At 38.9% G+C, this 23,606-nt stretch overlaps 1 protein-coding gene across 1 annotated transcript in view; it reads right to left on the reverse strand.

Moving 5' to 3' along the window:
• eif4g2a (eukaryotic translation initiation factor 4, gamma 2a) overlaps positions 1-23,606 on the reverse strand; it is a 46,711-nt gene that overhangs the window by 13,140 nt on the left and 9,965 nt on the right. Inside the window, exon 2 of the mRNA XM_042487706.1 lies at positions 18,003-18,138. Coding sequence (XP_042343640.1) covers positions 18,003-18,138 — 136 coding nt within the window. The remainder of the gene's footprint in view (positions 1-18,002; positions 18,139-23,606) is intronic.

The raw sequence follows: 23,606 nt of genomic DNA on the forward strand, positions 1-23,606 counted from the left end.
TCAAGCATATATTTTGTCTGACTGGCAGCTGTCTAGCCTTGTTATCATGCTAAAGACATTTTCAATTCGAATACTCCTATAGAATTGTAATTCATCTGAATTATAGCTACCAGCTTTGAGTAATTCACATTCAAATTTTTTCACAGCTTACATATTGTGATTATAGGCTGTATATATAGAAAATATTTGCTTATATGTGCTATTTTCATATGACAAAAGGTACTGTAAATAAAGCACATATAATCATAGCAGATAAGCATGCAATGGTAAAAATAAGTGGCAATTCTCCGCAGTCCACTTTGAACAATGTACGACTGAATGCAAAACAATAAGGTCAGAATGGCAGTAGATGTGATCTGTCACTTCCCAGCACTCACAAGCCATTTCTTCAGTTTCTTGTTACACAGCAAGAAGGTACTGAGTTCTTACTGAGCTCCCTCACATCCACCAAAATAACTCCATTATGTGGGGCTTGAAGAGGAAAAAGCAAATAGACTAAATGTGTTTTGTTGTACTACAATGTCTTTTTCTCATGACACTATGGGTTGTCGAGTATCTTATATTCTGCATGCTCTCTCCAGATCATTTCCACATCATTTTCATATTTTCTCATATTTTGCATCTCTCCCTCTGCATGGTAGAGCTTTAGTGGCAACCTTCTTTTTTATCCATAGATAGCTGCCAGTAAGAGGCATCCAAACAAAGAATAAATAAATAAAGACTCGCCATGCCTCAAAGCACAGCCAGACGTTGCTTCTCTACCTGGAAGCTGGAGAAAGATACAGGTAGAATGAAAAGGATAAAAATACCAGCTGTGTTTTTGTGGTGCGATTGAACTGGAGACCCTGGTTCAGATCTTGGTGTCAACAAGTGGTCGGCTCTGTTGATGTGTCTCTGACCAATACACATACACACACACACACACACACACACACACACACACACACTGTGTTATAGCCCCAGATAAGCTGTGTGGTAGCTGATCCAAACACTACCCTTCCTGCAGGGTAGCAAGTATCATCAGAGGAATTTACCTGCAGCATCAGTTCTCCAAAGCCCTGAACACCATTATCATTGAGGATATATTTGCATTCTAAATATGGCACTGGTCAAATGAGACATTGGTTCAGTACCTTGACTTCCTCCTACAATCCTGACCTATGAGAAGATGAAAGAGCTTGACTTTAAAGAGCATTTACATACTTATTCCTGCAACATAATTACTGTATTACTGTCTACAGTGTGATAATGTTCCCTCAGAAAGTGATACATTTTTTAAGGATCATCCTTGAAACTCCTCACCTTAGAAACAGCATCTGATAATCTCATTTTTAAGCCAACGTGGGGAAGAGATATTCTTAAAGTACCCCAGAATATGGAATATTGAATGTGTAGGTTAGAATTCATTTCCAGCTGTTAAAGCAGATTGTGTGATATGATCAAAAGCTCGAGGACAGTTACTGAGCAGACCTTGTGGGGAGATTGATTTTGTCAGCTGCTGTTTCTAAAAGCAAAATGGTCTTTTAGTCTCAGCTCACTCAACTTGACTTTGAATGTCAATGTGATTTTTCAAATCAATATCTTTATAAAGATGCATGAAAAATGGATTTTTAAAATGTTAAAAAGTAATCAGCTCCACAGCAGTGACATCTCAAAGTGACTGAATGTGCATATCCAAAGTCCTTCCAGTACACATTACTTTGACTTGATTTAGTGTCTTTAATTTGACTGGATATAAACAAAACAGATATGCCCCCATTGTGTCAGTAACGCTCAAACACTGCCCCCTGAACTGTTGGGAGGGATGGGATACCCAATGTGAGAGATTTAAAGGAGCAGTGTGTAACATTCAAGGGCCTTTAGTGGCATCTTGTGGTGATGATTGCAAATTGAAGCTGAAACTTCTTCAGGTTAAAACTTCTTCAGTGTTAACTTTTTAACTGGGAGCCAAAATATCCGTAGAAGTCTCTGCCTCTTCAAAACAAATGGACGGGATAATTTAAACTGGTGAAAACACTGACTAAAGTGTTTTCATGTTACGTCATTTTTTACGATGAGACGAACTATTCGCAGAGAGATTTAAACCAGTAAAAATACAGAATAAAGCAGTTTGGTCTAAAAATAATCAGCTTTTTGCTTTTCTGATGTCGGTTATCATTAAGGGGCTCTTAACTACGGTGGCTGACACAAAAAAGTGAAAATGTGAATGTCCCTACCAAGAGCCAGTGTTTGGCTCGTCTGTTCTTGGCAGTAAAATGGAGGGCAGCCATCATACAATTGAACATTTTCATGAAGAAAGCACTTGTTTTTGTTCTTTAATTAAGGATCTATTCAGTAAGTGCAGAATTGTGATTTTTGTAATCTTTTTAAATATATTTGACCCAAGGCTGAGTGTGAACACTTTAGTAAAAACAAATCAATCATCCCCATGTTCAAAAATGAGCAAAGATCCAGGCCTCTTCATACTGGTACAGGCAGAAATACAGAATTACTGTGTTTCATGCCAGAGTGACAACAGTAAGTTCACCAACTGATAAAACGCTGGCCTTTAAAAACGGCCTGAGGGAGAGAAAGCATGAGGATAAGTCTGGAGTTTCCAAAAAAAGGCAAAAGACTCAGATGAAAATGAACTCCTGAGCTGCGCGACTAAGGGCTTTGTCAAATGGGACTACGACGCAGCATCCATCTTGCTCCAGCTTTACCTTAAAATGTCATGACAGGAATATTCTGCTGTTTCTGTTTGCAGGGTCTATACACTTTAGATGGATAGAGTAAACAATGACTGGAGCAAAATACTGGTGAATTCATCAGAAGAGCCTCCCTCATAGTGCCAAAGGTGTTAAACTGATAATATCTGATTTGTAACAGCAACACTAAACATGTAGCAGGATATGAACCTATTTGAAATACGACAGAAATGAGTTAATAGTGTTGAAATTATTGTATATCCTATAATATTTTCCCTGAGTTTGTAAATTGTTCAGTGAAAGCTGATTAATGACCCAATTTTCACAGAGTAATGCAAAGAGAATATATCCATCATATTCAGCTTTGGAGGAGAGATTTATTATAGAGGACTGAAACATAATTGCGAGAAGTAAATTAGGAATTTAATTTTAGCCATCACAGAAGAATAGAAACCGTTGTGAAAGCCTTATTTAATTTATTGCTTTACTTATTAAAGTTAATTAAAGTTGGTCTCAAGAAAAAAAAGTTTGAGTATATTTCCATTTTTCAAGCCTAAGTAGATAAAATGTTGAGCCATTTATAAAAGAATGAGTAAGCTGAATAAAATGACACATGAAACATCACACTAATTTGAGTTGATTTTTTTTTTTAAATGCTAAGTACATTTTAGAGCCAATAGATGGTGCTGCAGTGCTTCCTGTGACGTCTTGAACCTTCAAATAGAAAGCATTACTTGTGCTCATTGCCCTGAGTTTACAGTTAAAATATTTCACTCAAAGTCTAAAGTTATATTATATAAACATCAGCAAGATTAAAACTGGGAAATAGTTACTCTTGAAACAAATTGGACATCATATTGATGGAAGAACTCATCTTTTTCTTTAGAAATGGAAGAAACTGTAACTCTTGAACTTAAAAATAATTTGTATTTAAACAAATATATAACTGTGGACAGTTGAATTCGGGATATTGGGTATAAAACAGATTGACGTACACAATAATTACTGTATTATCTGACGTCAACATATTGTGTCTCTTATTATGTAAGTGCAGTGCCTCTTTTTTGTTATAGTTTGTATGCTTGCTCCTTTAAAAAGGGGTTGAAATAAAAAAAAGTTTGAAATAAAAAAAAACCAAAAACAATATTTAAATCTATGGTTTGAAACATGGTTGGTTAATTGTGTCACATTTGCTGAAACTGTCACTATATTCTGAAATGTCCTTCCTTCTCCTTCTGCTGCCTATAATTGCATTCATATAATTAGGCTGCGGTGTGGAAGCAACAACCAATCATCGACGAGGAGTCTCTGATGCAGCTGTCAACTGACTCAAATGTTTTAAGAAACGTAGTTAGTGTAGCCTACTGTTGAACTATAGAAGGAGAAATCTGGTCTGGCCTGTGGACGGTGCTTGGTCCTCCCGAATTGTATCCAACATGGCAGCTGAGTCACAAACCTTCTCATTTTAAAGCTAAACAGTACACTAAAATAAGTTTTGTGAAACATTTAAGGCAAAAAATAGACAATGAACCAACAAAATATTTGCTGATATATGATTAGTGCTGCCTTGTTTGACAGTTTGATGAGTTCACGAGCAGTGATTGACATGATTGACAGCTGTATTAGAGACTATCTAACAGATTATCTGTCTAATTTAGTGCTGTGTAAATATAGTGAGTGAGTTTCAGCAAATATTAAAAGTTTTTTATTTATTTATTTTTAATAAAAGTTACCAACTGCAGCTTTAATAGCAATTACACAGTAAGTGCCAAGTTGAATATTAATACAAAGGTGAATATTATGACCATGCATGAGTTATTATAATGTGGCCATCAACTATAATTCGGGCCAAACACAATAATGGATTTCTTTTTGTGTGGACCAGCTTAGTTTTGTTTCATTGCTTCTCGGACTTCAATGTGTGAAATTGATGGACACACACACACACACACACACACACGCATGCACGCACGCACGCAAACAGACATGTCTGTGAATGTCTGAACTCTCAGACTGAAAATCCATTTTACACACACAAAAATAATACCCTTCTACTTCCTCACTTTTTGTGTTTATTTTCCCCTCTTAATCTCACATAATGTGCACGTATCAGCTCAGGCACATTCCAGGGATCATGCAAACTCTCCAGGATTATCAGAGCTCTGTACTTACAGTGGCGAATGGGTCAACAAGTTTAGAAATCATGCATTAGGGAATAGAGAAAGCAGGGGAAAAATCCTCTTAGGAATGCAAATTTAATTGACCGAACTCTCAGCATACAGAACATGAATAACATTAAGAACAACCATAGCCTGGCTGAATAATTCTCTCTGTTCTCCATCAGAGAGGTTTATCCAGGACATGCCTCTCATTTACGACACAAGGGTTTCCACACTCGGTATCTAATTGGCTCTTACTTACTGCTGATGGAGTGGTTCATACATGGCAGAGAGGGTGTGTGGCCTCAGATATGATTGCAAATTAACTTACAGGAGTCCCAAACTTGCCCGTGCTGATTGTGTATTTAATATTCTGAGCACATGCTGCATGAATATGCTGAGGTAGAGCAATGGTGGCTGTCCTGTGCGCCAAATTGTGTTGGGCTTGAGGGACTGTCTGAGTCATCGGTGACAAGCCCTGTGTCTGATTCCAGCTCTGCTTACACTTTGGCTGGGCTCTACCTGAGGGCCTGATGGTATTAGCATGAGATTTGTTGGAGAAGAGAATGCTCCCTGGGGAGAAGTTAAAGTGATTTCTCTGTAATAAGCCAAAAGTTATAAAGAGACCACACACTGAAGGTTCAATCTGGAGAGACACAAAAGGAGTTTTGCGTCATGACAAAACACTATTTAAAAGTGATCCAGATCTAGTTGTATATTGTGCAATTTAAGTACAGTTTTATTTTTCTGTCATACTGTTTTAAAAACATAACATCTATAAATTATGCACATGCTATTTCTTTTAGCCGTACTAGCAGCATGACTCTGATGATGACAGTGTTGCTGCATGACTTTAGTACAGAGTGAGATATCTCAATAACTGTTGGTCAGATTGCCATTAAATTCCATACAGACATTAACGGTCCCAAGAGGATGAATCCTGGGGGCCTGGCACACCAAGCCGATGGTCCGCTGTCAGTCAATGTCAGGCGGTCGGTGAGTGTCTGTCTTCCTAGTTTTTGCCGACACATTCTCATCCCAGGCTGTCACATATTGCAGCTTTGCAGTGGATGTCTGCGTCTATATATTACATTTTAGGTATCCTTATGCAGTTGCTCATAACGTTGCAGCAAGCTGCTAACGTGATGTCAACACAAGGACATGGTGGGATGACGCTGCATGTGGTCATGTTTAGATAACAAAGTACATGGTAACCAATGCCAGGACTTCAACAAATGCACATGCTGGAACAGGATGTTAAGGTTTAGGGGAAGAAGGCGCATGGTATGGTGTAGAGAAAACCTCATGGAAAGCAAACACCAGACTCCGGCATCAAAGTTTAGGTTTGTTTGACCCATCCACCTCCCCTCCTGCCCACCCTATAGGTGCCCTCACACTCCTTATATCATGTCGTTTCCAGCAGTGTTTCAACCTGACACCATCCTGCTGCGTTTTATGTGCAGGCGACAGGTTCTATTCGGCCGTGTTCTCAAGTAATGCTGCCCATCTTTTTTTATTGAGCATCTTTGGTACTGCCTCACACAGTCACAAACATGGCTGACTCTAAGTGACTGACCTCCCAAGAAAAATGAAAGCATCAGTCATCTCAGGAAGTGACACGTGTTTATGTTTACTGGCTGTAGTAAATATGACAGGAGCTGTGGGGAGCATCATAGCTGTTTGTTTCCCATTTCTAACCGACTGGTTGCTTTTTAAAACCATGATTATGATCCTTCCCTAACCTTGACCATGTGTTAATGATTGTTACCATGGTGATGAAGGTGCTCTAGCCTTATTAAAGTACTCCTCTAATGTTTCCCTAGCCTTAACAAAGCACTTTAATTGAGCCAAACCAGGATCTTTAACTCAAGCCTAACCAAGAAACCTCAACCACACCATAAAACAGATTTTTTTAATTTTCAACAGTGCTTTGCAACGGTTTTGAAAGGCAAAGATGAATGATATCATACTGCCAATAGCAGCATCAGATCAGAAAATGCTGAGATCAGAAAATATATTTTGTCAGTTCATTTTGACTATTTGAGAATGCAGTATGGAGCAAACAGAAAAAAAGTGGGCGAGACAGACACACAACAGATGTCCCTGGCCGTGACTCAAACTGAGTGTGGGAGTACATGGACAGCATCTTAACACCTTGTCCATCGTGATATCCCTAAATTATAGTTTTCATCTCTAACTTTGTAGGCTGGATAATCAAAGATAGAGAAAGTAAAGCTTCATGAGCTGTAAAACTGACTCAGAGTCTGAAATCTTGAGAGTCCAGGACAGATTGAGGAGGATGGACACCAGCTGTCATGTGCGCTCTACCTGCGACCTTGTTTGGGACAGTGTCCTTACCCATCAAACCATCCCGCACCCAGAAGGTGGCTAAGTGCTCATTCCCAAAATAGCATAGCCCACTAATCCAGGTGACAATGCACTATATAAAGCCCTCAAGCATCATTTTGGGACAGACAATTTCCTTGGGCCTGGAGAAATAGAGCAGATGCCTCTTCTCCTGTGTGAAACCAGTCAGTGTAATGTACAGTCTGCCTCGGGTGAAGTCTGCAGGCATCATTCTGTAAGGACAAAGAAGTAATGCACTGGGTGGCACAAAAACATCTTCCCCCAACACCCAAACAAGTAATAAAGTCATTTATCAAAATCACTCTGTCGCAGCTGCACTGAAGCTCAATGCTCTCATGTCCAAGTCCAAATAGAAACCAGTAGAGCTTTATTAGCTTCCTGTAAGAGCTTACTGCTGCTCTCTACAATTAAGACTCTTAGGTTATACAATATGTTTTAATTGCCATGATTTACTAATTCTTATAAATGCAATATGGCTAACAACTTTTGGTTACAAGTAATTATGCAGGACTGTGTCTCGTTTAATAGAAGTGCTGCTGTAGTCAGCCCTCAAGTCGTCATAAAGAACTAGATGATTTATGGCAACCTGTAACGAGAGTTACAATATGCACAGAATATTTAAAACATCAGCCCTTTGAAGCATGTCATGAGACAATGGGCTCCTGGTCACAGACATGCAAAAGGCCTCACCACCTCTCCTACTCAAAAGCAAAACACAGAGATTTTTAGTTGTTCAGCCCCTTATTGTGTTTTTGCTTCTTTTTCTTCCTGTCAATGAAAATGTGAAGTGATAAGAGGCAGGCAGGCTTGATAAATGTGGACATAGAGCACAGTCGATGAAAACTTAGAGGAGGTCAAAAACACAAGGAAGAACGTACTTGTTAAAGCAGCAGCCTAAACGTCTGTACCACACAGATAAACTGAACAATCTGGCAATGACTGGCTGAAGAACTGGGTTTAAAACGCTGCAGGCTGATGTACTGATGAGTAACAGGTGAGCTGATGCAATCAGGAGACCAAGTGATAAGACCAGGTGTTTGAATGGAGCAACATCAGTAGCAACAACCACCAATTGCCAGCTGACAAAACAAACAGCAACATCAGTCCATATTAATTTTTTTCATTGACAAATATTTGCCTGCATGGACAGTAATGTTCACAATATGATTTTATGTTATACACTAATTTTATGTTATAAAATCATATTGTGAACATTACTGTCCATGTCCGTGAATGCTGCCATGGGCTGTCCATGAAGGCTGCCTTCTTTCCGTCTTAACCTAAAAGTTTGAATTACCTAAGGGCTGCGGGTAATGAAAAGCACGGTGATGTCTTCTGCGTTTCTTACGCATGTCGGCCTCAACAACCGTAGGACAACGGCTCAACTCCACTCAACACACACGAAGCATCTCTGATATCACTCAGCGGAAGATGCACATAAACAGTTCCCTATTTTAACTAAAAGTAGGAGCAACTTGAAACAATATATGAATTTAGCATTAATGAAATTTAACATATTTATCTAAATACACCAGAAAATGAAATAAGATTATCTACCAAATAAAACAAAACTTCACAAAATAAATCTCATCTTACATAAGCCTGAATGACATTCATCAGTTCTCTGTCTTATCAATCTCTTTTGACTTGTTTGTGTTTGTATGGTCCAGGTAGTCATGGTGACGTAAACGTTCTCTCTCCGCTGAAATTTAGCAGTGGATCCGGCGTATCTGCTGACTTTGATATCTGCCAAATGGTGTGCAGACTCCACCTACTCCGTACACTGCAGATGTAAGTCGTTGTGCTAATGGTGCACACCCTGGAATACAAGTGAGGAAAGAACAGGAGAAACACAAGGAAGGAGGAAAAACTTGAAGCCCATTTTAAGGCTGGGATACATTTTGCAGGTGGAGACCATGGGGGCGCTGGCACTTTGGGCCCCCGTGCCTGTGACCATCTCAAAATGTTATGCTGTCATTGATCTGGTGATGGCTTTCTCATTTCATGTCTTTTTGCTTCTCACTCCATCAGTATATCAGAATTCAGTTTAGTTTAAATGAAAAAGTTACTTCATGAAGGAAAAAATTGGATTCAGTAGGTTGTGTATGGCTGATAATAATTCAGGAAATAACATGTCTTGTATTCAGAGCATGAAATAACAAGAATGAATAAATTCTTCCATTTCAAGGACTGTCTGTCAGCAAAGGTCATTTGTATCCCTGAAAAATGTAATGAAAAAGAAAGAAAGAAAAAACAATAGCTCCGAGCAGTGCCATTTCCTCACTTACATCCTTAACAATCCCATGCTTGACTCGACTAAATAAATAAATAAATAAGTGCATAAATAAAAAGGACTTGAAGGGTTTTCCTTAGACAGCAAGGATGTTATCCTGAGGGGAGTCATCAGTCATGCATCCACTAATGAGTAAATATGAAGAACATGGAGCAGCTTTTATAGACTTGTTTTTGTGTGATTTGACATTCATATTTGTGCTCACCTCGCTGCAGCTTTCTGTTGGAAAAGAGACAGTGTTTCTGTTTATCAGCAGAATTTAAAGCAGTGCAAATAAACAGCTAAATATACTGTTCATACATTATACATTCATCCTCTGAGGTAACGCACAACAGGTGAGTGTGTGCTGCATGGTCGGACACAGTAACGGCTTTAATCATATAAATATTGATTTGTTGTATTGGCATTTATTTTGCCTCGCTATAGAAGCCACTCAGCATTAACTAATACACTGAACCAGGCAGAAGTTTTTGAAAAAGCGCTGAGATTTCAGGCTGTTGAAAGGCTCGGACCATCACTCAACTCACTCACTGTTGGAAGGTCTTTTCACCAAATTGCTGAATATTCATTATCCATACAGAGCACACTGGAGTCATCAATATTGCTGATGCTGGTTTATGGCAGGATGGAAATAGCCCCTGGATTTTGACATTACAAAATTTATGCTTTGTTACACACCATTTCCCTTCTAGACCACTTTAGGAAAATTAGTGTAGAAATTGTAGCTGCTATGCTTCATAATACTACCTATTGTACCTTGGTTGAAGATGTATTTATGTTAATCTGTATCAAAATATGGAAATTATGTTAATTCTCTAAGATCTCTAAACACATATAATCATATAATTTATTAAACATACTAAAGGATTTTCACTGAGATTAGGATTATGGGGTTTATAGCAGTTTTCTGCAGATCTTTTCTTTTTCTTCTTTTCTCTGAATTAGCTCTAAAGAATGACTTGTATATATAAAAAATTTCTAAGAATTCAACTTTTTTTTTCCTTCACTGCCTCAGCCACCCTGCTTTTCTTTGCAGGTTGAATCGTATTGACACTGATAGCGAACACCCACATAGTACAGACTTTAGTTTTGTTCCTGGAGTGCGTTACACGTGTTGACAGATGTCTCCCAGCATAGACTCAGACAGGAATAGATCCCAGTAGAGTGGAGTGACAGGGTGAGGACTCAGCTGAGCAGCTGGGAGACAAACTCCATTCAGGCTGAGGTAATGTGACCAGGCCCGAGACCGTCTGCTCAGCACAGGGAGAGCTGAGCGGAGCTGCCGCCTGCCTATCTCTCTAACTATCTGTCTGTCCTGCTACTCAAGTCGGCCCTGGGAAGCGCTGAAGTCCTGTCTGCAGTCTCAGTCTGTCAGCACAGATCAGAGTCATTGTAGTCATGCCTGAAATTTACCTGCAGCCTCAGTGATTTATCCAAACAGCCCATCCTGAGAGCATCAACACAAATATACCCTTTGCTGCTGTGCAGCAAATACCCAATCTGTTTTACAGCTGCTACAATTAAAAATGTAATAGTGGAGCAGTGGTTCCTTCACCATCCTGTCAGATGCAGGGGTGATTCTAGGATTTGTTTTGAAGTGCAAAAGGAGAATCTAGAACCAGTCCATGGGAAAAACTTTAAAATATATATATATATATATATATATATAAAAAATATATATATATATATATATATATTAATATATATATATATGACATTGAAAAATGGCTTAGAAAACACTGGCTATGATTTTCAGGCTCTTGTTCAGTGCCGTGTGCCCTAATAAAGATGGTATTACATAAAAATAATAACTAATAATAACTACTAAACTACACAAGAGCCTGATAATTGTTTGGTATTCAATAAGAGGTTTGCAAGGATAGGCAGCCCAGTTGCTATAACAAAATGTTGGCATTGCATATTTTTGCAGGCCACAAATATGTTAAATTTGCACCTTTTATGTCAACATTATTATTACGGGATGGTTTGATGGGTATTACAAGTGATGTAATACATAATCTTTCTTTGTTATCCAGAGGTGACAGGGAAGTTGGGAAGCTGCAGATTTAGTGAGTCCTTGCTGCTATTTAGCCCCAAATCGTCTTTGTTTTTTTTAAAGTGACCCATGGCTCTTATTTCAGCAGATCTCAGCCACCAAAGTGATTGTCTTTTAAAGACCTATTGCTCTGTTTTGAAAATCTTTTAAAGGCGGTTGTTTTTTACAGAGACATTGCTGCTTTTCAGGCCGGGATAGAGGCCTGAAAATTAGTCTTTTCTGGTTTTTTTTTTAATAATTTTTACCAAGACATTGCTGTGTATCCCAATGGGATTGTGTCCCCCAAATGGGGTATTTTAAGCCAAAACATTATCTTCTCCTGACTATAACCAAGTGGAGTTTGTGCCTGAACCTGACAACCCATTACCACAGCACTGTTGAAACATAAAGGTTTGCAATGGCTTGCAGAAAAGCTTAATGCCAACATTTTTTGCTGATTGGGTTGGGATTCATTTATCTTGATTTTTTATTTTTTTCTGTACAAACATTACACTGTGCATGTGTGCCTGGCAGTGATTCAGGCAGCGATCGACAGTGCTTTGATCCAATGGTGAGGAGCTCCAGGGGAGGGTTTTCATATTTTGGCCACCCTGTGACATCCCTTTACACACACCCTGGTAAGACGAGCTGAAGTGAGTCTTCATAAACACCAGTCATCATGTTCCAAAAAGGGTTTTATGAAGGGATTGTAAATTGGATGATGTCTCACTCTACTGATGATATAAGACTGGATATTCCATATATTCTATACAGTTAAACTGTAAATGATTAGGTTGCTTAATCTCGTCAATCTGTGTTGACATAATCTACTAATCAGAGCGGCACTTTCACAAAGTCTCTATATATGCACACACTACATGTGTACCGCATACAGCATAACTTTCCAGCTTCATATGGAATGATTTTCTGTCTTTACTAAATGTACGATGAAGGCCAGGCTTTGGCACATATGCAATAATCAATATCAGAGTATCAAGGAGACTCAATCAATTTCATGTCTTCGGGCTCAGAGGACCCGGGGCTCAAACCTCTCATTTTCATCCAGTGCCATAGGTTGAAAAATTACCTGTAAAGTGCAGAGTCAACATGAGTCGGCATTAAATAACTCAGGATGTGAGTGACAGGGAGTCAGACAGATATTTAGGTTTTAGACAGTTTTCAGTTATGATGATTAATTTCTGTGTCAGTTATTGCTCTTGGAAGAATTTCAGTTATTGTAGTCCCAGCACCTCCAGGTAATGGATAACAAATATTGCCTCAATAGAGTAACAAAATGTATGCAAAAAAGTACCTGCATAAGTATACAAAAGTCGATGATTGAAAAATGTGTGAAAGAAATCAAAGCAAAGAAAGCAAAGCGCTGAAAAAAAGAGTGCAAACTTTATCTTCACTTCAAGAATATATTATTGTAGGATATTATTATCATTTCACTGAATAGTACTGTAGAATGTGATCTTGTTACTGCAATATACACACCCCTTTTCCACCAACACGGAATGGATTCCATTCTGGTTCAGGCATCTAATTTTGAACCTTTCAGAGCATTTTGACCAAAAATAAATTGGTTCAGAGCCCAAAAAGTTGGTTCTCAAAATAACAGGTTTTCTTTGACTGACATGGCAAACTTTGACAATATCATTGGTGTTTCATATTCTACGGATTGGAAAGACAGGATAGTGTTGCATGTAATAGTCTTCTATGTCTTTTTAACAGTCTGTCCATGTATTTTTTTTGGATTAAAACAAATATCCATAATAACAGGTAATCAATGCGCCCCACCATCTTACTGCTACTGTTTCTTCCTCTTATTCATCACGCAAGACCCTCCACAATGGCTCTGTTCCAAAGTGGCGGAAACATGGGCTGGTTTCTACATAGCACCAACGTTTGAAAAATCCGAACTTGTTCGGTGGAATAGGGTCACAGACAAATATCACGTGTCAGTTTCCATGAATGGAATGCTGAATGGGCCTTCTGGGCACAGCCCAAGGGGCCCGAAGTGTAAGGGTCGTCCCTGGCCTTCACCTGCAAAATGTCACACAAATTAACATGCACCAACCAGAAAAAGACTCAAAATGACTTCAAAAAGATGCAAATGAATTGCAAATAGACTCAAAATAACAAAAAAAGAGACACAAAATAACAAAAAAAGAGACACAAAATGACTACATAGAGACATAAAATTACCTCAAAGAAACACACAGTTATCCCAGAGACACAAAATTACCTTAAAAAGGCACACAATTACTTAAAAGAAACAGAAATTTACCTCCAAGAGACACAAAATTACCCCAAAGACATACAAATCGGTTAAAAAAAGACACAAAAGTACCACAAAGTCTGTGTGTCATGTTTCTATGTAGGAGAGGTGGTGGGGCCTTCTGCGTAATTGTGTCCAGGGGCCCATTGGCCAGTTCATTACACAATGGACTGAACTCTCTGCCACAAACTGAGGCTAAGTTCTTTGAAGTAAACTGGATCAATAAGAATATATAATGACTAAAAATAATCAAATCTAGTAACTCCAAACTCAAGTTGTTTATGCACTACAGAGAGAATGTTCAGCATATGAATACTTGTGCAAAAATATATTGTTGATCCCATAAATTAAACCTATTTTCACACCAGATATGATGTAATCTTTTGTTTTTGACAAGTACATCAAGTCGTTAACATCAGTTGATGTATTTTGCTTCCTCATATATCCTAACAGTGTGTGTGGCAATTAACAACATCTTGTTTGGTGGGATGTAAACGAGGAGCTGCTAATAAAACTCCTGCAGTTATAATAATACGTCATGTGAAGTTACCAATGAACCCTTGATGACGAATGTACAGCATCCTTTCGATCAGCGCTGTGACTGTGTGTTTGCTTCACAATGGCACTATTGTGGAGGCAAGATTTTGTGTCACTTTCGATAGCTATCAAGTAAACGCTCCAGACTCTGCCTTACTCACCCCTTTGAGTTCAGTTAGCACAGCACATTGTTTGACAGGATGTGAAGTTGTTCTCAAGAACTATGTTGTGCTGTTGGTGTTGTATGGCACTGACTTGTCATACCACTTGTGGTCTGATTTTGAGGATGTTCTACGCCTGCAGACATCCACGCAATGTAGCAGGAAGAAAAAGAGAGACTGCTGTCTGTATTTTATTCTATTTTTTATACCAGACACTTCTGCTGTGAAGGGTGTGTGTTTGTGTAAGAGGGAAGATGTTGGAGAGAAGTCCCTTTTCACAGCATTTAAGAACAACAGCAAATCCTGAGCCATAAATGTTGCATGGTTGCGTGATCAGTACAGACCATTGCCCTGCAGCACTCACGCAAAATATCATAACCAGAAAACTATTGCCCTAATGGACCATCATGCTGCTGTTCAGGAGAGAAAGATGGACAAAATGTTCCCCTGGCTTTTTAACCATACTGAAACTCAAAATCCTTTAAGGACAAAACGTACTGTAATTCTTTTTAAACTTTTTAACTTGTCTTGCTTTTCTTATCGTCAACCAATCACATGAAAAGACCTAAAGTAACAATGAATTGATCAGCAAGCACAGGCTGGTCTCATGCCCTGTTTGTGCATTTTCCTACAAAAAGTAAAGCATCCAAATTCTTACATATCCTACATAATTATCTGTCAGTCATTTGTGCATTACACACATATTTAGGAAGGCTACGATAATGTGACCAATGCACTGACAGGAGTAAAGAAAGCAGTGGACCTCAGTCCAGTTTGCAAATCTCGATTTCTTCCCACTTTGTTTGGGCATGGACTATTTTTGTTAAACTTTTCTTGTCCTTTGTTGCTGTTTGTTGTTTTTTGTTTGCTTGATTTTATGTTTTTATTTGATGCTCCATGTTCAAATAAATTTCAAATTTCAAACTGCAAATTTCAAATTGTGAAGGAATGATCCCCCTCTTCCGATGATTGGCTAGTACTAGTTTGCCTTTGTTGGTTGGATTGGTAGGGTTTAGGCAAAATAGTTAGATTGGTTAGGGTAAGAACGTCAGGGTAAGCCAGTTAGAGGCAGAGTAAGGCTATTCCTTTGATATCCTAGAAGATGCAAATTTGCGTCCAGTCAGGAGGAAAGCTGGGGCAGCGGCCGGGTCATAAAACACGACTCCTCAGGAGATCAGTGTTTGGAGTCATGTGAAACTGTGTGAACTTTAAAGTATGTCATTACAGTGTTTCTTTGCCTATACCTAACCACCTTAAATTTTATGTTAAGTATGTAGCGTGATTCATAGGATGATATTTCTTAGGATATCATACAAACCACTGTATGAGCATACATTGTTGAGTGTCTGTGTAGCAACACCCTTACATAACTTAGTCTGCTGTGTTACAAAAACTATTAAAAACATAAATAAGCCACACTGTTGCAGTGTTGGACATGTTCCTTTATTTATTTATTTATTTATTACAATGAATTTGAGTACTATAGTTTCTTTTGAGATGATCCTGCTGCTATGTTCTAACTAGTGCACAAAATATTTAGCAGAAACTAGTCCCCAACAAAAGCCCTTTTACTCCATTTGAGTATTGTTTGCAAATGGGCTCAGAGCTGAGTGCCACAAGCCAGACTGTTATCACTCCCTCTCATACCTACAAAAGGTAATGCAGTATAATGCATATATAACCCGCGGAATTGTGGGCCAGGTGGCTGTGGACACATGTCTTATGCTCTGCATGCTGTTGTCCATCATATGGCCGGAGTGAAGGAGGACCTCAAGTCATACAGTGTTAAGAGCAACAGAGTTGACATAGAGAGTACGGATTTGTCAAACACAGGACTTTGACCCTGGAAACTGGTTATTGTGATCTGTGTAAAACCAAATGTCAACGCTGAATTATTTCAAATTACGTACATGCGTAATGTCATGCACATGATTCTTTTCTTAAATCTAAGCTAACCGGTAGAAAAATTAATTCCTAAGATATCATATGAAGTGTTGTATGAGGATATGCTGAACAGACAGTGTTGGAAAGACAGAAATTATGGAGACTGGGGCTAAGACCTCGTTTCAGACGTTTATTAACAATAAAAATATGGTAATAGTAAAAGTCTAAAGGCTTATCCTTTGCCTGACTTGTGACATGGGAGCTGTCACGCTGGAGACAGTGAAATTTGGGTTAGATAGGACAAATAGGAATCTATATTGTACCTTTATTGACAATCATTCTGCACACTCAACTAACCGTCTTGTTCTTCAATACTGGATTGTTTCATCACACAGAAAGTCGCTGACACACAAGCAACAACTCTCGAGCTGAGAAACAGCTCAACAGGAAAGTGCATCTCTTAGGAAGATCTAGCTCATTGTGATTTTAAAAATAAACTCATATCACACTAAACCTGCCTCCCTCTAGTGCTGCTGAGACGTGTTCACCAGTGGGGGGTAAATCTACTGAGACGTTTTGGCTCATGGATATTCAAACCCTTAGTAGAGTGAAACTAATGTAACTGAAACAACAGAGCACAAACATTTTGCTGCAGTTATGTGCATAGTTCCTCACATTTGGACACTACACCCACTTCTCTCTTAGTGAACAATTGTGTGAATAAATATCTTCAACCCTTTAGATTTTTTTTCCTAAACATAACTGTAAGGCATGATGCTAGCTCTGCTGTCAGTTTTATTTCTTCCTAACGCCCTCTCACTGCTCTGTAATTTTTTTTCCGGAGCTGGTGCTTAAAGCAGGCGAGAAAGCAGCAGTTTCGAACAACAGGGTTCCAGGTGTTAGACATTTAGGTAATGCCAGTTTATGCAATATGTCTGACAAGCAGATGGTTGAGTGACGTTTGATATCTGCATGTTTTACTAAATGGATATATTTTCATTCAGGGTAAAGGAAATCATGTCACCTTGAAATGTTCCTGTGCACACACTGACAGAGCTCCATCTGACCAGGCAGCTGTCCTTTGAAATTTCTTTGAAAACATCAAGGACACCCACTCATATGGTTCTAGTTTTTATACATTGTGTGATATTTTCACATTTTATTTGTGCACTCTGTGTGCAACCATGTGCTGGCTTAAGGACATTGCCACCATTTATCTTAACTTTGTGTGCAGCTTCTTTACTGGGGTGGGCAGAAATTTGAAGGGCAAAAAAGAATTTGAAAATGCATCCTCTTTTCTCCTTCACCCTCTGTCCTATGCCCCTCCCATCAGACAAAAATCCCATACATTGATTTATAATCTTATTTCATCATCGCGCATTTACTCAGCCCTACTTGCCCCACTCTCGCTCTCTCTCTGAGTTTATCACACCATTAATGAGACAACCCACAGTTCCTCTGCCCTTGCTTTTGTCAACTATGGACTGATTCGCGTCAAGAAAAGCAGGTACAAGCTGATGGAGCTTTGGTGGATGTAGCTACTTGAATTTGGCCAGTGCAAACATCCAGCACTGTTGTGTGTCAGCAACAAGTCTAACCTGTGTAACGACAGCAGCAGAGAGTTTGCTGATCCGTTGATGAGTGAGAGCTGTCTGGTCCTCAGAGCTAGGGTTTGTGCTGCTGCGGTCCCTGCAGCTCTGGAGCGACTGCTGACTCTCCTCATGGCGAGGTTGTCTGTAACGGTGGGTAGTCAGGATACATTAGGCTCAAGGACATATTAGCTAGGCATACACAACTGTGAAAATGAAGCCGCTTAGCAAGGCGAAACTCCTGGCAGCATTTTCTTTCCATCTCTGAAATGCTGATATTGACACATTTTATAACATTTTCTTTTAGACTTTCTTTTAGTTTAGTCTGTATTTCTTTTTTGGTTTGCTTGCCAATGCAGAAACAGCATCTTTCTCTGCAGGACTCTGCAACTGAATACGGCTTTCACCAAAGGGATGTGCACCAACACATCTGCATTTGCAGAATAGCCAATAGGAACACCCTCTCTCAGAAATGACCTGTGATTGGCCAGAGTCTCTTGTCATGGCTTAGATCTTTGGAAAACTGAAAAACTGAGCCAAGTGGAGGAACAGAAGTATATTGTTTTTGTTTTTTATTGGATTTTTGCCCAGGGACAGCAAAATTAAACTGCCTACCCTAGCTTTAAAGGTAAATAACTTGTTTTAACTTTTTAGTTTTACCAAATCCCTAAATGGAAAGTGTCTTACAAATGTAAAGAATTCACAGCGTTATCAGAGTAATTAAGCTGGTGACATGTGTTAATTGCTAAAGTCCCCGTAACCTCTCATTTGAACTCCATGTTTACTCCAGTTTATCCCAAAAGAAATCCTAATTACTTGCAGAAATATGAATATTCAGAGGAATGTTGATGTCAAACATAATTAGAAGATTAAATAATATATTTTAAATGTATGCAACAATAACAGAATTATGATGGAACTTACTCAATTTCTACTATAAAGCTAACCTAAAAGCACCAACATCTGTTCTGTCCTTCAGGATAGAGTTCATATGAGCACAAGGCTTTAGGTTTCAGTAGAGTGAGTTTACCATTTTGCAACATAACCAACAGACCAACTGGGTATTCTGAGAAGACTGCTGGCAAAAATGAGGAAAATGAGGATTCTTTGCTCTTCTTTTTTTCAGTGAAATAAGTTGTGCTCTTTCCCCCAGCGGGCCACCTAATGTGCGATTTGTGCGGAGTTTGGTCAGAAGCTGTGACCTAATGTGAAACTGGTTCAGCACCTCCCACTCATTTTGCTGCTGTGACTGAATCAGCCTCCTTCGATTAGGAGCTCACTAGTCTCCCTGAGTCTGTTGTGCTCCATTAAATCTTTAATGATCCTCTCCAGTTTGAATTAAGAATCCAATATAACTGTCAAAAACAGATGTTTATCTGCATGATTCTGGGTGAGGGAAGTGGAAAAATAAGCCGATCATTTCTCACCAAAAGCAGCATTAGACAGGAACATGGAGATGTTGAACCTCATTATTCCAGTGTTTCCGAGTTTTATTTATCCCCGATTCCACATGTTACTGTGCTGCTGTGTGATGGAAAGTAACAAAATACATTTACTCAAGTGTGTAGGATTTTGTGGCATCTAGAGATAAAACTTCTCCTGTGTAGGAGAACTCGATTGCCACGCAAGTGGCCTTAATTAGAGGCAGTGTTTGATTTTACAGTTCTGGGCTACTGTAGAACAACATGGCAGACCCCATGGATGAGGATCAGCTCCCTATACAGATATAAACAGCTCAAATTTAAGGTAAACACAATTATTTTTTATAGGTCATTATACACTAATAAAAACATACATATGAATATTAAATACCACTTCTGCCGATAGATGCCCCTAAATCCTACACACTAGACCTTTAATTACAATTTTAAGTTACTTGTATTTGATTATATCCATTTTATGTTACTTTACACTTCTACTCCACTACATCTCAGAGGGAATAATTTTACCCAACTACATTTCATTGAGGAGAGACTCATTCTGAGTGAAAGAATATTTATTTACATGTGCATAAAAATATGAGGAATGTGAATAGTCTTTGGCGATTAGACCCCATGGGGATGTATATTGTAAAGGTGTGTAATGAAGCCATGGAAGAATAGATATACACTACAGGAGTTCTGAAAATAATTTTGTTAAAGTGTGAAGAAATTTGGTGACATTCTTTGATCTCAACACAGGAATAAATAATGAAACTACTACGTTCCAACCCTTGACCTTAAGAAAGTTTTTGACATTTCGGGCTTGGACATGCTGCCTCTGCTTAACCACTTATTACGACAAAGAAGCTTTTCAATTTCACTTCACATAAATAAGTGCTTTGTATTAACTGTGTTTTTTTCATTTTGTAAACTATGCATAGCATGTTGCACATTCCTCTATAAAGCAGAGTCAGTTTAATATTGCAGTGACAGCAGGGGGCGGGGAACGTTATCTTGGGAATGGCATTCTTTTTGCAAATTTATGGAAATTGTGGAATTCAATAAAAAGCACTGTGGAAGAAAAAAAAACAAATGATAGGTTTATGCATTTTGGAGCTTTTACAACTCTTGTATCTTGTGACCTCTTTTATAAAAACTGTGTCTGGTTAGAGCTCCTTGTCATGTTTCACATGTCTATGAGTTTATTAGTAGTTTCACCAGAGACATTTCTCATTAAAATTGCCATTTGAGGTCTGAAGAGGTCAAATTTTTCGATAATTCACAAACAAATCAAGTATAAGCAAAAAATCCATAATGTGAATACAAATTTATGTATTCAAACTGTTTTAAATGCAAAAAAAACATTTTTAATGGAATATTTTAGCTTTATTACACTGGAACTTTTACTTGATATGTTTTTCATCACTGGCTTTTGTGATTAGGCATCTTATTGTTACATGCTAATTATGGACAGTATCAGAAAAGTGGCGACTAAGAAGAACAAGGTGATATGAAAGGCCATGAAAAAATAGTCTAATTAGTGTCACTTTTATTTTCACTTGACAGTAAGTGAGTCCAAGCGGAAAAGTGAAACATGTCTTTGTCTCACTGTGAAGCTTCTGCCTCACTGGAGACAATTTCCAATCAGCCCATTCACGACACAAAGCTGCTGCAACAATTTGCAGTCCTTATAACAGATTAGACAGACTGCATCACATCAGTATCATCCAACCAGGCACCATGTTTAACAGGTATAAGCCACTGGTTTAATTTAGTTACATCCAAAGTCATAAAGTCACTGTTTCAGTTATTCAATTTAACGATTATTTTACTGCATCTTTAAGTTGTATGCTTGAAATTCAGACCCTTATTATCAGCCATGAACCCGACTAATATGAGCAAATTACTGACTGCAGGATCATTTAGCCACATTGTCTCAAATAAATTACATATACAAATTCTTTTTTAATAAAAAATATATACTGCAGAAAATATCATAGTTGTTGCATGGATTATGCACTAGATTTTTTAAGGAGAAGGAAGTGCCATAGTTTTGTGCTGCAAAGGCTGGAGCTGATGGATGATAAGCATACACAGCACAGGATTTAATTGCCCTGTAGCACTCAGCGATGCCCAAGGCAGTGCTGTAACACTGGAAATGGAGCAGGTCAAAGTGTTGATATTTAAAGCTATTAAGTATGTCCGTTTATGTAGTCATTGCATTTAGTTCAACTGCCACTTGACCACCCATACGTGCTATGACTGCAATGCTAATAACCCACAAACAGGATGCTTTATATCCAAAGAATTTTAACGAAGGGACATTCAATCATTCATTCATTCATTTTCAATAACTGTTTTATCCCAACCAATTCAGAGGGCTCTATCCCAGCTGACAATGGGTGAGAGGCGGGGTACGCTCTGGACATGCTGCCAGACAACATGCTGTGCCAGACTATCGCTGACACACAGAGACAATCATTCATGCTCACACTCACACCTATGAGGAATTTAGTGTCCCCAGTTAACCTTCCCTGCATGTCTTTTGGACTGCAGGAGGAAGCCAGAGAACGCTGAGAAAACCAACACTGAGATGGGGAGAACATACAAGTTTAGGCGCCTGGCGGGTTCAAACCCCAAATACTCTTGGTGTGAGGCGGCAGTACTAAGCCCTGCACCACTTTGCCCCCTGAAGGGTAAAATATTTAAAACTAGTGAGGAGGGACTTGTTTCTGATTTTAGTTTAACTTAAAGGTCCAGAGTGTAGGATTTAGGGCATCTATTGGTGAGGTTGCAGAACTGAAAGTTTTCCCGTGTGCCAAGCGTGTCGGAGAACTACAGTGGCCAACACGAAAATTCAAATGGCCCTGTCTAGAACAAGTGTTTGGTTTGTCCATTCTGGGCTACTGTAGAAACAACATGTTAGACTCCATGAATGAGGACTCACTCCATATGGAGATATAAGCGGCTCATTTAGGGAAGGAAAACACAATGATTCTTATTTTTAGGTGATTATACACTAATGGAAACACTGTCAGATAGATAATATACTATTTCTGCCAATAGATGCCCCTAAATCCTGGAAGGCTTTAACACACTAAGCCAACAGTTGCTGTCGGTGAACGTCTGACCTTGTTGCTGCAGTGTGTCCAGCACCCTTGCCCCTCATTGGCCCTTTGTCAGCTTTTTATCAGCCAATTCAGCATGTTGAATTGGCATCGGAGACAGCAAAACCCGTCAGCAAAGTAAATCACTCAGATTGGCAGTTCAGCTCAGCACACAAGAAGAGAAACGGAAGTGAGGAAAGGACAAAAGTCAAGAGGAAGTGAGATCAAAACAAACTTATTTTTTAAGGTCAGATTGTTTTTACTTCACCATTGAGCTCCTAAGCAGAAATGTTTCCTGATGGTTTGTGTTATTGTTCCCTGCTGTAATGTGTTAACTATCTAACTAGTGTCATGACAGTCTTCCAGTTTCCCTTCTGAATAGCGAATACAGACAAGCGCCGTCTGCTGGCATGGAGAATTATTTCCTTTCACAAAGATGTAGAACATACATGCTGTTTGGCAGTCAGTTGAAGTCTTTGCGGTGTGTTCTTGTACAACTTTTTGGCAGGGAGACGGGTGACATGAGGCAAAACATAAGTCTGCTGCTGGGCCTTTCGAGTCCCTTAAAACAGTCTGAACTTGAACTTAATTTCAAGTGTTTTTATAACATGAAATAGCCATGACTGACCAAGCAACAATTTAATTTCAAGTTAGAAACAACACATTGTACGTTATTATTCAGCATTCATCTTCATCAGAACTGTATGGGTGTAGTTTAATCAAATGTAGGCTAGCTGACAGCGGCCTGGCGACATAAGCAATTATCCCTGATTTCATCATATTTTTCAAAACATATATCTGTGTTCTAGTCATCGATCGAGATCAGGGTGACAGTAGAGTGAGGAGACCTGGCAGATTTAATCCATATATTATAATCCATATACATTGTCTCCTTCCACCGGGGGGTGTTCTTATTTGGAGCTCCAACCACTTCAGCGGGTTTATCTCAGTGTGGAGGAGCAGTGGCTCAGTGCCAAGGTCCCCTGAAATTGCAAATTCCTCATCCTGTCTCTTAGAGTATGACCAGCTCCGTTCCATCTCATTCGAGGTGCTTGTACAGGTGATGGTAGTAACGAGATATCGGT

This window comes from Plectropomus leopardus, chromosome 1 (genome assembly GCF_008729295.1).
Source record: "Plectropomus leopardus isolate mb chromosome 1, YSFRI_Pleo_2.0, whole genome shotgun sequence".
Taxonomy (NCBI): domain Eukaryota; kingdom Metazoa; phylum Chordata; class Actinopteri; order Perciformes; family Serranidae; genus Plectropomus; species Plectropomus leopardus.